We start from the raw sequence: 13254 nt of genomic DNA on the forward strand, positions 1-13254 counted from the left end.
CTTTAAAGACTTCAAATGTCTCCCTCAAACATAGACTCATGCTTTTAAATTCCAATATTCTTTCAATATAGAGACAATATGGCATAATGGATTGAGCTGACCTTGAAGCCAGAAAGACTTGGGTTCAAGTCCTGACTCTGGTTCAAACTGGCTGTATGACCTTCAGCAAGTTATTTAACTTCTCAATGGCACTGGTGCTTCTCTAAGAATAAAAGTTGCAGACTAATATTGGTGAGGGAGTCTCTATATCAATGAAATCACAAGTCTAGTCCCTAGAACTAACCCTATTCTTTCTATGACACCAGACAGTTGAGAAATGTGAACTACTATGTCTCCTAAGAACTCAAGTCCTTGATTTTTCAAAGATAGTGAGTGAGGCCCAACACAAAGCCAAGTGGAGAAGCTACCACTGGCTAGTGGTGCAGGTGTGTCATAAATGCACCCTACTGACATAATGTCCAAAGACCTGAAGGATGGTGCCCAGCATACTAGGTAGATCTTGTTTTATTTTTTTCTTTCTTTTTTAAATTTATTTTCATCCATTTGTATGGATGTGTCTATTTCCATGTTACATGTATATTTCCAAGTTACAAAGTTTCCCTCCCCCCTCCCTTCCCATCCCCTTCCCCTCAGCAGGGAACAGTCAGGTTAGCATTTTACATACATATTTTGTTAAACATATTTACAAATTAGTAGCTTTTGGCATGAGGAATTAGGATTAAGGGAAAGAGACAGAAGAGATAATTTTTATAAAGTGTTCATCAGATTTGGTAGGGGTGCTTTTTCCTGTGTATTTTGTTTTATTTTGTTTTTCTTCCTCTGGTTGGGGATAGTATAATCCATAATCTGTCAAATATGGTTGTCCTAGTTCTCTGGACAGCCAAGAGGGGTTGCTTTCATCAAGGTTGTTCATTTCATAATGTTGATGTGTAAATTGTTCTCCTGGCTCTACTCCCTTCACTCAGCATCAGATCCGTTAAGTCATTCCATACTTCTCTAGAGTCCTACCATTCATTATTTCTTTTTTCCTTTTTTTCTTTTCTTTTTTTTAGGTTTTTGCAAGGCAAATGGGGTTAAGTGGCTTGCCCAAGGCCACATAGCTAGGTAATTATTAAGTGTCTGAGACCGGATTTGAACCCAGGTACTCCTGACTCCAAGGCCAGTGCTCTATCTACTACGCCACCTAGCCACCCCCATTCATTATTTCTTACAGAATATTCCAAAGAATTCATGTACCATAAACTTATGCCCAATTGATGGCATTCCCTCAATTTCCAATTCTTTGCCACTACAAAAAGGGCTGCTAGGAATATTTTGGAACATGTGGGACTTTTTCCATTTTTTTACAATTTCTTCTGGATAAAGTACTGGAATTGCTGGGTCAAAGGATATGAATAGTTTTATTGCTCTTTGGGCATAGTTCCCTATTGCTCTCTAGAAAGGTTGGATCTGTTTACAACTCCACCAGCAATGCAACAATGTCCCAATCCTGCCACAACCTCACCAACATTGATCATCTTCCCTTTTCCTCATCTGGGCTTTAGATCTTGTTTAAATAGAGGCTCTGGACCTGGGAAGTGTGAACTTGGATGGGAAAAGACACCCTCATTTGGACAAATCTTTAACTGAAATTTAGCATTTCCTTCAACTATGAATGTGGGCAACACTTATTGTTTTGAAAAGAGGGTCATGGGGTGGCTAGGTGGCGCAGTGGATAGAGCAACAGCCCTGGAGTCAAGAGTACCTGAGTTCAAATCCAGCCTCAGACACTTAAAGTGAAGAACTCTTGCTCCAGAGGATTTACAGGAGGACATTAGCAAGATGAGGAAGCTACCCTTTCAACCCCACCCACCCACCCACCCACCCTACCCTGGTGTTGAAGTGGCAACACCCACATTAACCATGACATGACCCCAGGTCCCTGGGAGAAGCACTGAGGTGCTGGGTGTCTACTCAAGATTTCAGCTGTAAGAGTTTGGAGAAGAGCTATTTCTGGGATGTGGTCTTTTGATTCATCTTTTCTCTGCTTCTCTCCATGTATTCTTAGACAGAAGGTTGAGCAGGTGACCTTTCCTAGATGACTCAGGGCAGTCATGAGCACCCATAAAGGTATGTGCTAAAATGTAACTATGTCCTACCTAAGATCCTACTGAGCACTGGTAACCATATTAAACAGGCCTGAGTTTTCACAGTTGTTATGATTGGCATCAGTAGTGTCTCTCCTGGATGCCCCTATTACTTCTTGCTGATGTCAATCTATCCTTCTAATTGAGCTATTTTTTTTTACAAAAATATTTTTTTTTCTTTTAAAGGTTTTTGCAAGGCAAATGGGGTTAAGTGGCTTGCCCAAGGCCACACAGCTAGGTAATTATTAAGTGTCTGAGACCGGATTTGAACCCAGGTACTCCTGACTCCAGGGCCGGTGCTTTATCTACTGTGCCACCTAGCCGCCCCACAAAATATTCTTAATGAAGGTGGCTCTACTGCTATGAAAGATGATTCTACACCACAGTTTTTTCCTCTTATGGATGAATTATGTTCCAGATGGCAGGAGTTACTATGAATGCTACAATAATAATGCTTTCCATTTACTATTTTCAATTTTTAAAAATTGTCTTATGTATTGTGTCTTTTTTTTCTTTCTAATGTTTTTTCATTTGAATTTGATTCTCCTTTCACAACATGTTTAATATAGATCTATGTTCAGCATGGTTATTTATGTATAGATTCATCTTCATCATCATCATCATCATCATCATCATCATCATCATCATCATCATCATATATAGCTTATATTAGATTACTTTCTGTTAGGGGGAAGGAGGGAGAAAAATATTAAATTCAAAACTTGCCAAAAGTTTCTACTATATGTAACTGGTAAAAATAAATAAAATATTTAATAAAATAATATTTTCCTTCATGTATGAAGATGGTATTATTATCAACAAAAAAAATCTGCTTTATAAAGATAGACTTGCCCTGACCTTTGTTATACCACCCTGCCCAGTTGTCTTTGCCACCACACCTAATTTAATAGAAGGCAGGCAGAGATTATAGGTACAACTTGCAGTCTTGAGTAGTGAAAAATCCATGTGAGTTGATTAGCATCACTGTCTATTCATATGAACTACCTAGACACTATGAATCAATCTTACCAAAGATGGCAAGTCTTGGTCCTTCTTGGATGAGTTCCATCCATCACACTTTCTTCCAGTCAGAGTCAGCAAGAAGCTAGGCATACGTGGGCTCTACTGTGTCCAGTCTTTCCTACTTTCAGTAGGTCCCCAGAAGTCAGGGAGCTGGAGTGCATGCCATCACATATAGGAAGCTAGACTATGGAAATTGCAAACCAAAGACCTATTTGACCTAGTACAGCAGTAGAAAAAATTCTGTCTTCTCCATCTCTGGCACTGCCTTGTGGAAATTAGTTGAAGTAAGGGACAGCTAGGTAGCACGATGGATAAAGCACTGGCCTTGGAGTCAGGAGGACATGAGTTCATGAGTTCAAATCCAGCCACAGATACAACACAGCTGTGTGACCTTGGGCAAGTCACTTAACCCAATTGCTTTAAACAAAAACAAAAAAAATTTAAAAACAAATTAAAAAAAAGAAATTAAGGTGAAGTAAGAGCCCAATAGTTTTATGGATGAAAGTGGTGGTATATCAAAGACAGTGTGACCTCAGGTATTAGGGAAACTGTATAATTCCTATTCTTGCAGTATATATACTTCTGTAAAAAGTTAAATGCAACTGGACACTATAATCACTGGCAACTAACAAGTGAAAGAATAAGGAACATGCTGGAATGTAAGATGAGCCAATGGTAGTGGACAAAAAGAGCCCTTCTGCTTGAGAGTGTCTCAAGATTCCTGGCCTTGCTCTGAAAAGAGTAATTTAGAGTCAAACTACATGCTAGAGCTCAAATGGGATAAAATTTTGTCCATTGCATTTTGGGAAACCCTCAAAGGAGCTATCCAAGTGACTTTCTGATATCCTTGCTTTTAAAATCCACAGAGAAAAACTGGCAGGATACTTTCTCTTTGTTTTGGGCCCTAATTGTTCAGTCTCTTTTTTTTCTGGTGTGTTTCCTATGGGAGCCTGTTCCTTTTGAAATGATTTCTGCAGACATCTGCATTTGCTGATTCACTTTATATTTAAGTACTAAAACTTGCTGTATTACTGAATCCTGTAGAGTACTGCTATTCAAGATGAAAAGTATGGGCTTTGTATCACTAAAATGCAGATGCCCTGTTAATAAGTGTTGAAAAAGTAAGATGGAATATGTTGCCAAGAAGTTGCACGTAGATATTTTTAAAATTTAATGTCCTGAGGAGATGTTCATTAAAAAATTCCTTTGATAAATCTTTTTCTAACAATTATATCTGTGATAAAATAGTGTAATGACATAATGAATATGGGAAGGCCTTCCCCCAGAATTTAATTCTTACTCAACATCTGACAATTAATATTAGAGAGAAGCCTTCTGAGTATAATGAACGTGGGAAGGCCTTCAAAGGTTGATGATACCTTGAATCCCATCACAGAACTCACAATGGAAAGAAACTCCAAACATTTAACAAATGTGGAAAAGATTTCAAACAGAACTCACAGTTTAGAAGCACATCAGATAATTTACATTAAAAATAATGTGTTGATCAAGGCACATTGGGAATATTGTCTCCAAACTTTTTTTTTCTGCTGAAGGCATCATCATCCTTCCAGTTCAGCTAGTTTTACAACCCTGAACTCATCCTCAACTTTTTTTCTTCCTATATCAAATCAGTTCTATCTCTGTAACACTTTTCAAATCCGCTCTCTTCACCTCACTCATACAGACTCATCATCCCTCACTCACATACTACAACAACTTACTAATTAACTCCCTACTTCTAGTCTTTTCCCTTTCCAAATCCATGCTTCTACACAGATGGCAAAATAAAGGTCCAAAAGCATACATCTGACCATGGCATCATCCCCCTCAAGAAACTTCAGCAACTGCCATTCAAGTTCCTGAGCTGGGAACATAAAGTTCTTTGCAATGTGGATATGACCTATCCCCTCAGAATTGTTTCACACTGTTCCCTTTCATTTTACTCTATAGAGAAGTCAAAATAGTCTAACTTCAAAGTTCAAAAAGCTCATCCTTCCCTCTTCCAGTTGTGCCAGTTGTCCCAAACCTAAAACATTTTCCCCTCCCAAATTCTTTCAAGCCTCAACCCCTCCTTTGGGAAGCCTTTCCCAACAGCCCTGAGGGTTGGTGCTCTTTTCCTCCTCTAATTATCTTGCATTTACTTGTCTGTTTTCCTGTTTGCTCTCCCAGGAGGAGAGTTTCTCAAGGACAGGCATTGTTTTTCATTTTTGCCTTAAAATGCAAAATATTTTGCACATAGTAGGTACTTAATAAAGCTGAATTTAATTGAATATGGTAACCACAAGGTTACCTATCAACCTTCAATTATTAAAGGGGAGGTGGAAGATCTCTGCTGGGATTGACAGGCTGAATGGTCTAATAAACAGAACAATGAATTTAGATTCAGGAAGATCTGGGTTCAAATCCCTTGTCTATCCTTACTGGCTAAAACTAAGCATGTCACTTAACCTCTCTGATCTTGTTTCTTCATCTGTAAAATGAGAAAGCTGGCCTGGAGAGTCTCTAAGATCTCTTCTAATTCTAAATCCATGATCCTATGATTCTAGTGGTATTCCTCAGCCACTGTGACTACTGTAGTACAACACTCTTGGCAGCAATACTGCAGTGAAAAGGAGGCTCCTTTGAAGTCCTGCTCTGTGGAATGGAAGCAATGTTTTCTTCTCCAAGGAAGTGCTGGCCAAACTCAAATAATAAGAGGTCCTGCTAAGGTGAAATGGCATTGAATATAGTCAAGTGATTGACAATATGCCTTTTATTTGAATTTTAGACTAGCTAAGTTTCTAGAGAATCATCACCAGACTGGCCATAAAATGGGAAAATTCTTGGCCACAGAAATTTTCAAAAACTGCCTCCTAAGTCAATGAAGGTTTTATGATCTTCCTTGGTGAAGGGAGTCCACAAACAAATGAAATCAAAGATCCTTGGATAAGTGGAAAGAACTTCATAAAAATAAATATATAACTAAATCAATGAATATGTAAATATATAAACATATATATATATATATTATATATATATATACACACACACATATATGTGAGAGACAGTGAAAGATAGAGACTTTGACAAAGTGAGACAAAGACAGACAGAGACAGAGAGAGAAAACTTAGGTGAGTCAGAGGCACATAATTTCACCCAATCAGATCAATGAGAGTTTAAAACACTAACAGTCTTCTCACCCCCCTTTTAGTTCCTGGCTTGGTCCTCTGGTCTCCATCCTCAGAATCACTTTCCTCTCAACATTTTACCTTCAGTCTCAGATGATACTTTCTGGCTTCAAGTTCCTGGAGAAGTCCAATCTTTTCCAGTCTGTCTCCTTGGTACCTAGCACAAGTCAAAATTGCCATCTGACCAAAGTTCCCTGGACTCTGCCTATAAACATTTCCTCACTCAATCACTTCATAATGAATTTTCTGCTCTTTTCGAACCCACATTCTCCATTAAGTTCCTAGCTTTTGTTCACAACTCCAAATTCCAAGGTCACCAGCTCTTATTTCTGGAAGAGTTCTTATTCCTTAGACAACTAGGCACACAAGGTTTTCAATCACTTCATACATTCTACAAAATAGCACAGATCTACAACTAAATTACTCTTCTGTCCCTTTGATACCCTCACTCCAAAGATGGAGTGTTTGATACCTAATGAGTCAAAGTCTCTAGCCATTCTCAAAGAATTTTTGCATCCTTCAGACAACCTCCTTCCCTGAGATACAGCAACAATCACAAATTAACCTAAAACATTTTACTGCATGACGTGGATGCAAACTTTGGTTCTCAAGAAGTCAGTGAAGCACCATCTATGAGCAAGGTAGAGAGAAGCTCCAGAGTGTATAGGACAAGCTGGCTACATGAAAGGTCCTTAATAACGCTGTATGTAACTGAATAGCAAGATTAAAATTACGTTATCAGATCAAAGAATTAATGTGAACTTAAACTAGTATATCTTACAGTTTTTGAACCTCAGGCCACAGCGTATTTTGTAAAAGATGATCCTCAGTAGGAGGTTCTATTTAAAAAAAACAGACATTTCATATTAAGTATTTTTTGCTTTTCTTTTCAAAAGTTGGTGTGATTCTTTATTACAACCAATAGCTACTGCATTAAGAATATTTTCCCATTTCTTACCAATAAGTTTGAAGGACTGAAAGCAAATGTCCTGGTACTGACGGCCAACACCAACAAATCTTTCTTCTTCTTCAGCTGACTGAGAAGTTATGTCTCCTATTTTAAGGAAATAAATACAAAAATAATCAAATGTACTGACCTATCACCTCTTTATTTTCCCCTCTTCAAATTTTTCATAATCAAATGAGATAATGCACATAATGAAGCTCCATGCAAATCTAATGTGAATGTTAGTTATTAATGTTATTGAAAGGCCATGAGGCATAGTGAATAGAGAGTAGGTCTTTAAGGCAGTCAGTGCTGGATTCAGTTCCTGCCTCTGACACACAAAATGTCTATGATCCTGGACAACTTACTTGTTTCACCTCTTAAAGCCCTGGGCAATTCTTAAAATTAAACTGCACAGCTTCACACCTATAAGCCATATAAAAGTGACTGCCCTCTCAAGGAATGGGAAGGGAAAATATGGAATTCAGAATTTTTTAAAATGATTGTTAAAAAATGATTTTACACATAATTGGAAATACATAACAAAATAAATAAAAATATATTTTAAAAACAACTAAACTACAAACTGCCCATCTGCATTGGAAAAGGAAACTTTCTCACCAGGAGATTCCTTTGCCCATGAAATCAAAAGTCCATATCAAAATAAAAATTATTGTCATTTTTTCAAATATTCATTAAAATGCTTTTCATGTGAAAATCAAAAGTCTCAAAGAACCTGTAGAGAAGAACTGTATCAGGCCAACCTCCTCCATGCCAAGCAGGGTAATCCTGAAGCTCTCTCTCCACAAAAAGCCCACGTGTGGATCAGTTATATTCTATCTGAGAACTAAATAATTAAGTCTTAGCTACATATGAGGAAGAAAGGAGGACTGGTGGTAAACTATAACCAATCAACAATCACTAATTAAGCACCTGTTGTTCAAGACACTATGAAAATTGCTAGTGTTGCAGTTTTGGAGAGAAGGGTAAGAAATAAAGAGGGATAATGGTGGTGCCATTCAGAATACAGCTAGAGAACTAAGGGAGAAAAAGATTTGATTGAGAGGCAAAACTAAATAAAGGAGCGATACAAATTTTAAACAACTGCTAATAAGAGGTAACATTGTAAAACTGTGAAGAAATGCATCACAAAAACAAATTACATACAGTATGTAACATTGTAAAAGAGCAAGAAAGCTTTTGTTCAAATATCTCTCAGGTCAAACACAGAGCTCTATAACCCTCAAAGTGACCCACATCAGCAAGAGTTATTACTGACCTGATGATCTGTCCAATGGCATAATACTATTTATGACTTTTATTTTATTACTATTTATTGCCTTTATTTCCCACAAAGGCAAACAGTTTAGAAAAATAATTTTGCCTCTAAACTTTTGAAATAATTTTCAGTTCCATTATGTTTTTACAGATGGAGGTTTCTCAACTAAATTTTAAAATCTTAGCTAAGGACCAGTTACATGCTGAATAAATCAGTTCAGTTAAAAATATTTTTATGTGCATGCTCAATGCATTCCATTATGTTTTTACAAACAAAGGTTTCTCAACTAAGAAAAAAAACTTAATATATGACATACTTCATCTGTGACAAAATTGAATTTTCCTGTTCCAAAATTGCCTCAGGAAACTTAAATCTTTTAAGAAAACTAAATCAATTTGTTCCAACAGGAATTTCTTATTGTTATCATGAAAGAGATTTTTGTCAATCGAGGAACTTGGACAAAAAATAAGACTGTAACCTACCTATCTCACAGCTAAGTCTTAGAAAACTAACTGCCTATGGTTCAATAAAGTTAAAGAACTTATCTTTGATCATATAGCTAGTGAATGATGATAAATCCTTTTCAGGAAGGACCTGGAACTAAAAAGTGAAAAAGCAAATAGGTTGCATTTGAGATGTATATTACATATTATCAGTATTATCAATGCTTTTAATAATGAAGCTTAAAATTTATCCTGTTTTTATGCATTTCAAGTTTTTAAGTTGTCTCAAGCTCTTTTTAGATGTGTATTGGGGGGGCAGCTAGGTGGCACAGTGGATAGAGCACCTGAGTTCAAATTCGATTTCAGACACTTAATAATTACCTAGCTGTGTGGCCCTGGGCAAGTCACTTAATCCCACTGCCTAGCCAAAAAAAAAAAGTGTATATAGGGGCAGCTAGGTGGTACAGTGGATGGAGCTCTTGTCCTGGAATCAGGAGGACCTGAATTCAAATCCAGTCTCAGACACATTATAACTACCTAGGTGTGTGATCTTGGGCAAGTCACTTAACCCCACTGCCTTGCAAAAACTAAAAAAAAAAGTGTACAGAGCATAAATTCTAAATAAATAGTAAAATATGTAGTTTAAATCTGAAGTTTCCCCAAAAAAGTGTTCAAACCCTTTGACCCAGAGATTCCATTAGCAGGCATATACCCCAAAAGGTATATGATAAAAAGAATGTCCCCCATATACATCAAAATTTTTTTTGTGGTAGCAAAGTACTGGAATCATTTACTAGGGAATAACTAAAACTGTGGTTCATAAATTTAATGAAATATTACTATGCTGTAAAATGACTACAGAGGTGCATGGAATAACCTTCATAAACTGATAAAGACTTGAAGCAGGCAAAGCCAAGAAGACAATGCATATGTACAGTGATTACAACAATGTAAATGCAGAAAAACAACCATCACATAACACTGGAAAAAGAATGCTGACTTCCAGGGTTGTTGTGAGGATCAAATGAGATAATATTTATAAATTATTTAAAGTGCTATGTAAATGCATGTCATTATTGCTGTTGTTGTTGTTATTGTTTTGGAATGCCCTTCTGAATCAGTTTATTCACAAATTTGTTTTTATCTTATAAAGCAGGGCAGGGGAACTTCTGGCCTGTGGGCTAAAATTATTTTGTCTGGTGCTGCCAAAGCAACTACAAGTAGGAATTGAAATTCAATAAATCTAAGAGTTTGGGGGAGTTAGCATTTTTATGTTGATAATTTTGTGTGGCCCTCGAATGATGTTAAAAACATCTAAATGGTCCTTGGCAAAAAAAAGTTCCCCACCCCTGTTATTAAAGCAACATAAATGTGAAAAAAAGAATGGTCTTCATACTATCTATAAAATGTTTAAAATGCTGGGGGAATTAAGGAATATTCAATAACAAAATAATAATTTCATTTTATTTTTAAAAAAAGAACAGAAAATGAATGCTGCAAAATTACAGAAAATGGACTCAAAAAGAAGAGCTATGGACTACCTTTGCAGATGCAGAGAGTCCACAGGTGTGGAACATTGCACATACCATCAGATTTTTTTCAATGTTTTGATTTTTACTGATTTTTTCTGTTAAATTTTTTTCAAAATCTTTGTTATATGGAACAGCTCCCTTTATTATATGAGAAGGATACACAAGTGGTATAAAAACAAAAGCCATCAATAAAAATTTATTTTAAAAAATGTAGCTCATGTTCCTGTTCTAAAGCATTTTTGATTTATAAAGCACTTTCCTTATAACAAACCTGTAAGACAGGGAGTAATAGCATCACTATCCCAATTTCATAGCTAAGGACCTGATACTGACATAAGTTAGCTGACTTGCCCATAGTAACACAGTATCAAAGCTTCAAACTTAAACCCTAGGGGCTCTTTCTACTATACCATACAACCTTTCCACTGACTAAACCAGGTATAGAATTTAAGCTGTATTTTTATTTTTATCTCACCACTAAATAAAAGGTATTTCCTAGAGCCTAATGTAATGCCTTGCACAGAGCATGCACATAAAAAAATATTTTTAACTGAACTGATTTATTCAGCATGTAATTAGTCCTTAGCTAAGATTCAAAAATTTATCTTTTTTCACTGTTATCTGCCTCCATAAGATGTAAGGATGAGCACTTCATAAAAATATACTTGGGGGAGTGGCTAGGTGGCACAGTGGATAGAGCACCAGCCCTGGAGTCAGGAAGAGTTGAGTTCAAATGCAACCTCAGACACTTAATAATTGCCTAGCTGTGTAACCTTGGACAAGTCACTTTAACTCCATTGCCTTAAATTTTTTTTTAAAAAAACATACTTCACTATGAGAATGAATCTATAACCTCCAAAAGCAGGAAACTCACAAAATGGTAAACAGAAAGTAATTGGTAGAAACTTACCCTGAAAAACAGCTTTGTTGGAGAGTCCCAAAGCAGGCACTGTAGCACCTTCTGGAAGGTCACTGTCCTGCTAAGGAAAAAAAAATGCAAATTTTAAGAAATCTAAATTACTAAGAACTGAAAAAAAATAACCTAACATTAAATAAGGGTCAGAAGTAACAAGAAGCCATTAGTAGGTCTGATTCATTCTTACACTATCAAATCAGTCTGGCCATGCTAGCCAACAAAGATCCTGTGAATTCACCAACCCTCTACTCTCTTCTTCTCCATTCATCTTCCTACCTTCTCACAATGTATTCCATGAGACTGATATAGGAGCGGGTATCGGTAAGAAAATGTACACATCTTAAGTTTGAAGATTTGGGCAAAGGTGTTTGAACTGCAGTGGTGTACAATATGTGGTTATGGATGTGACGTTCAATTTCAATGGTATGTGACTGTAGTTGCACCAACAGGGATAGTTGGATGGAAGAGCAATGTTTTATAGGCTACAATTAAAGGAGTTACACTGTAAATTCTAACATTATATTATAATCATATTATAAGGTCCTAGAGAGGCAGGTATTGTTGCTTTTATCTTTTTTTATCCCCAATACCGCCTGGTGTTCTGAATAAGGCTCAGGTTCTGGAATCTGGAACATTTGGGTTTAGATTCCATCTCAGTCACTTCCTCGCTGTCTGATCCAAGGCAATTACTTAACATTTAAAACCACATACTAACACCTCTGTACCTCAATGTCCTAATCTATAAAATGAGATGGCCTGACATAATAATCTTTAAGTATCAGTTATAAATTTTTGATCCCATGATTTACAAGCCTCATAGTAGTAGTAGCTGACTCCCTCTCTGCAGTGGTTTTCCTTATTCATGGTGTATACTGAAGGGTAAGATACAATCCAGTACCCTGTCCAGCTCATATCTCTGCTCAACTATTTTTCCCAAGTCTAAATGATGAGAATAAGTATAAAAAGAATTAGACACATCACTTTTCCTAATTCTTCCCCAGAGTATCCTAGAATCTCATTCTCCTCTCCACCCTTTTACTTCTCCAAGTGTATGGAAAAGGTCAGGAGTTAAGGGGACAATGTGGCTTTTTAACAGATATTTCCTTTCAAGCATTTCTTGGATTTACTTCTTCCTCTCCATTAACATATATACACAGACACACAGACCCAGACACACATCCACTGGTACACACAGACACAGACACACAGTCACAAAGACACAGACAAAAAACACACACACACACACACACACACAATACTAATTTGCTTTATAGGCTGTTTCCAACCTTGGTTCCAGCCTTGCCTTACTGAAACGTTTGCTTCCTATATTCAAGAATTTATAGGGGCTCCCTAGTGTCACCACTCCAAATCCAAATCCCTTCATCTGGCTTTTAAGATCTTATATAATTTGACCTCATTCTATCAATTCCATGTTATCCTTACTACTTTAGTCAGATGGTTCTATCCACTGACACTCAAATTTGACAATTCTTGTCTCTCTCCATATAATTCTCTGGCTAGAAGGTCCTGCTTCCATCTCTTTGACTTCTAGAAGTCACTGTTTTCTTCAAGGTGTAACTTCTCTTCCTTCTCTTCCAAGAAGATTCCCCCAACTTACTTCAGCCCACATTCTTCTTTTCCTTCTCTGAGTCCTTTTTACACCCATAGTCAGCTCCATACTATTTAACACAACTATCCTGTAATTATTTGATACTACTCACTATAGCCTCCTCAAGAAGGGGGATATAAGCTTCTTGTGTATTTCACACAATGACTTTGATAAATACTCATTCATGGAATGTTGTATTTCATACAATGA

At 36.8% G+C, this 13254-nt stretch overlaps 1 protein-coding gene across 2 annotated transcripts in view; it reads right to left on the reverse strand.

Annotated features, from left to right (window-relative positions):
- Window positions 1-13254, reverse strand: part of ELP2 (elongator acetyltransferase complex subunit 2) — a 63387-nt gene that overhangs the window by 9324 nt on the left and 40809 nt on the right. Inside the window, exons 14-16 of one of the 2 annotated variants that reach the window (XM_074206965.1) lie at window positions 11430-11496; window positions 7278-7373; window positions 7101-7158 (exon numbers count right to left, since the gene is read on the reverse strand). In XM_074206965.1, coding sequence (XP_074063066.1) covers window positions 7101-7158; window positions 7278-7373; window positions 11430-11496 — 221 coding nt within the window. Of the gene's footprint in view, window positions 1-7100; window positions 7159-7277; window positions 7374-11429; window positions 11500-13254 lie in introns of both variants that reach the window. The other variant, XM_074206963.1, reaches the window with a different exon arrangement.

This window comes from Macrotis lagotis, chromosome X, assembly GCF_037893015.1.
Source record: "Macrotis lagotis isolate mMagLag1 chromosome X, bilby.v1.9.chrom.fasta, whole genome shotgun sequence".
In the NCBI taxonomy this organism is placed as follows: Eukaryota; Metazoa; Chordata; class Mammalia; order Peramelemorphia; family Peramelidae; genus Macrotis; species Macrotis lagotis.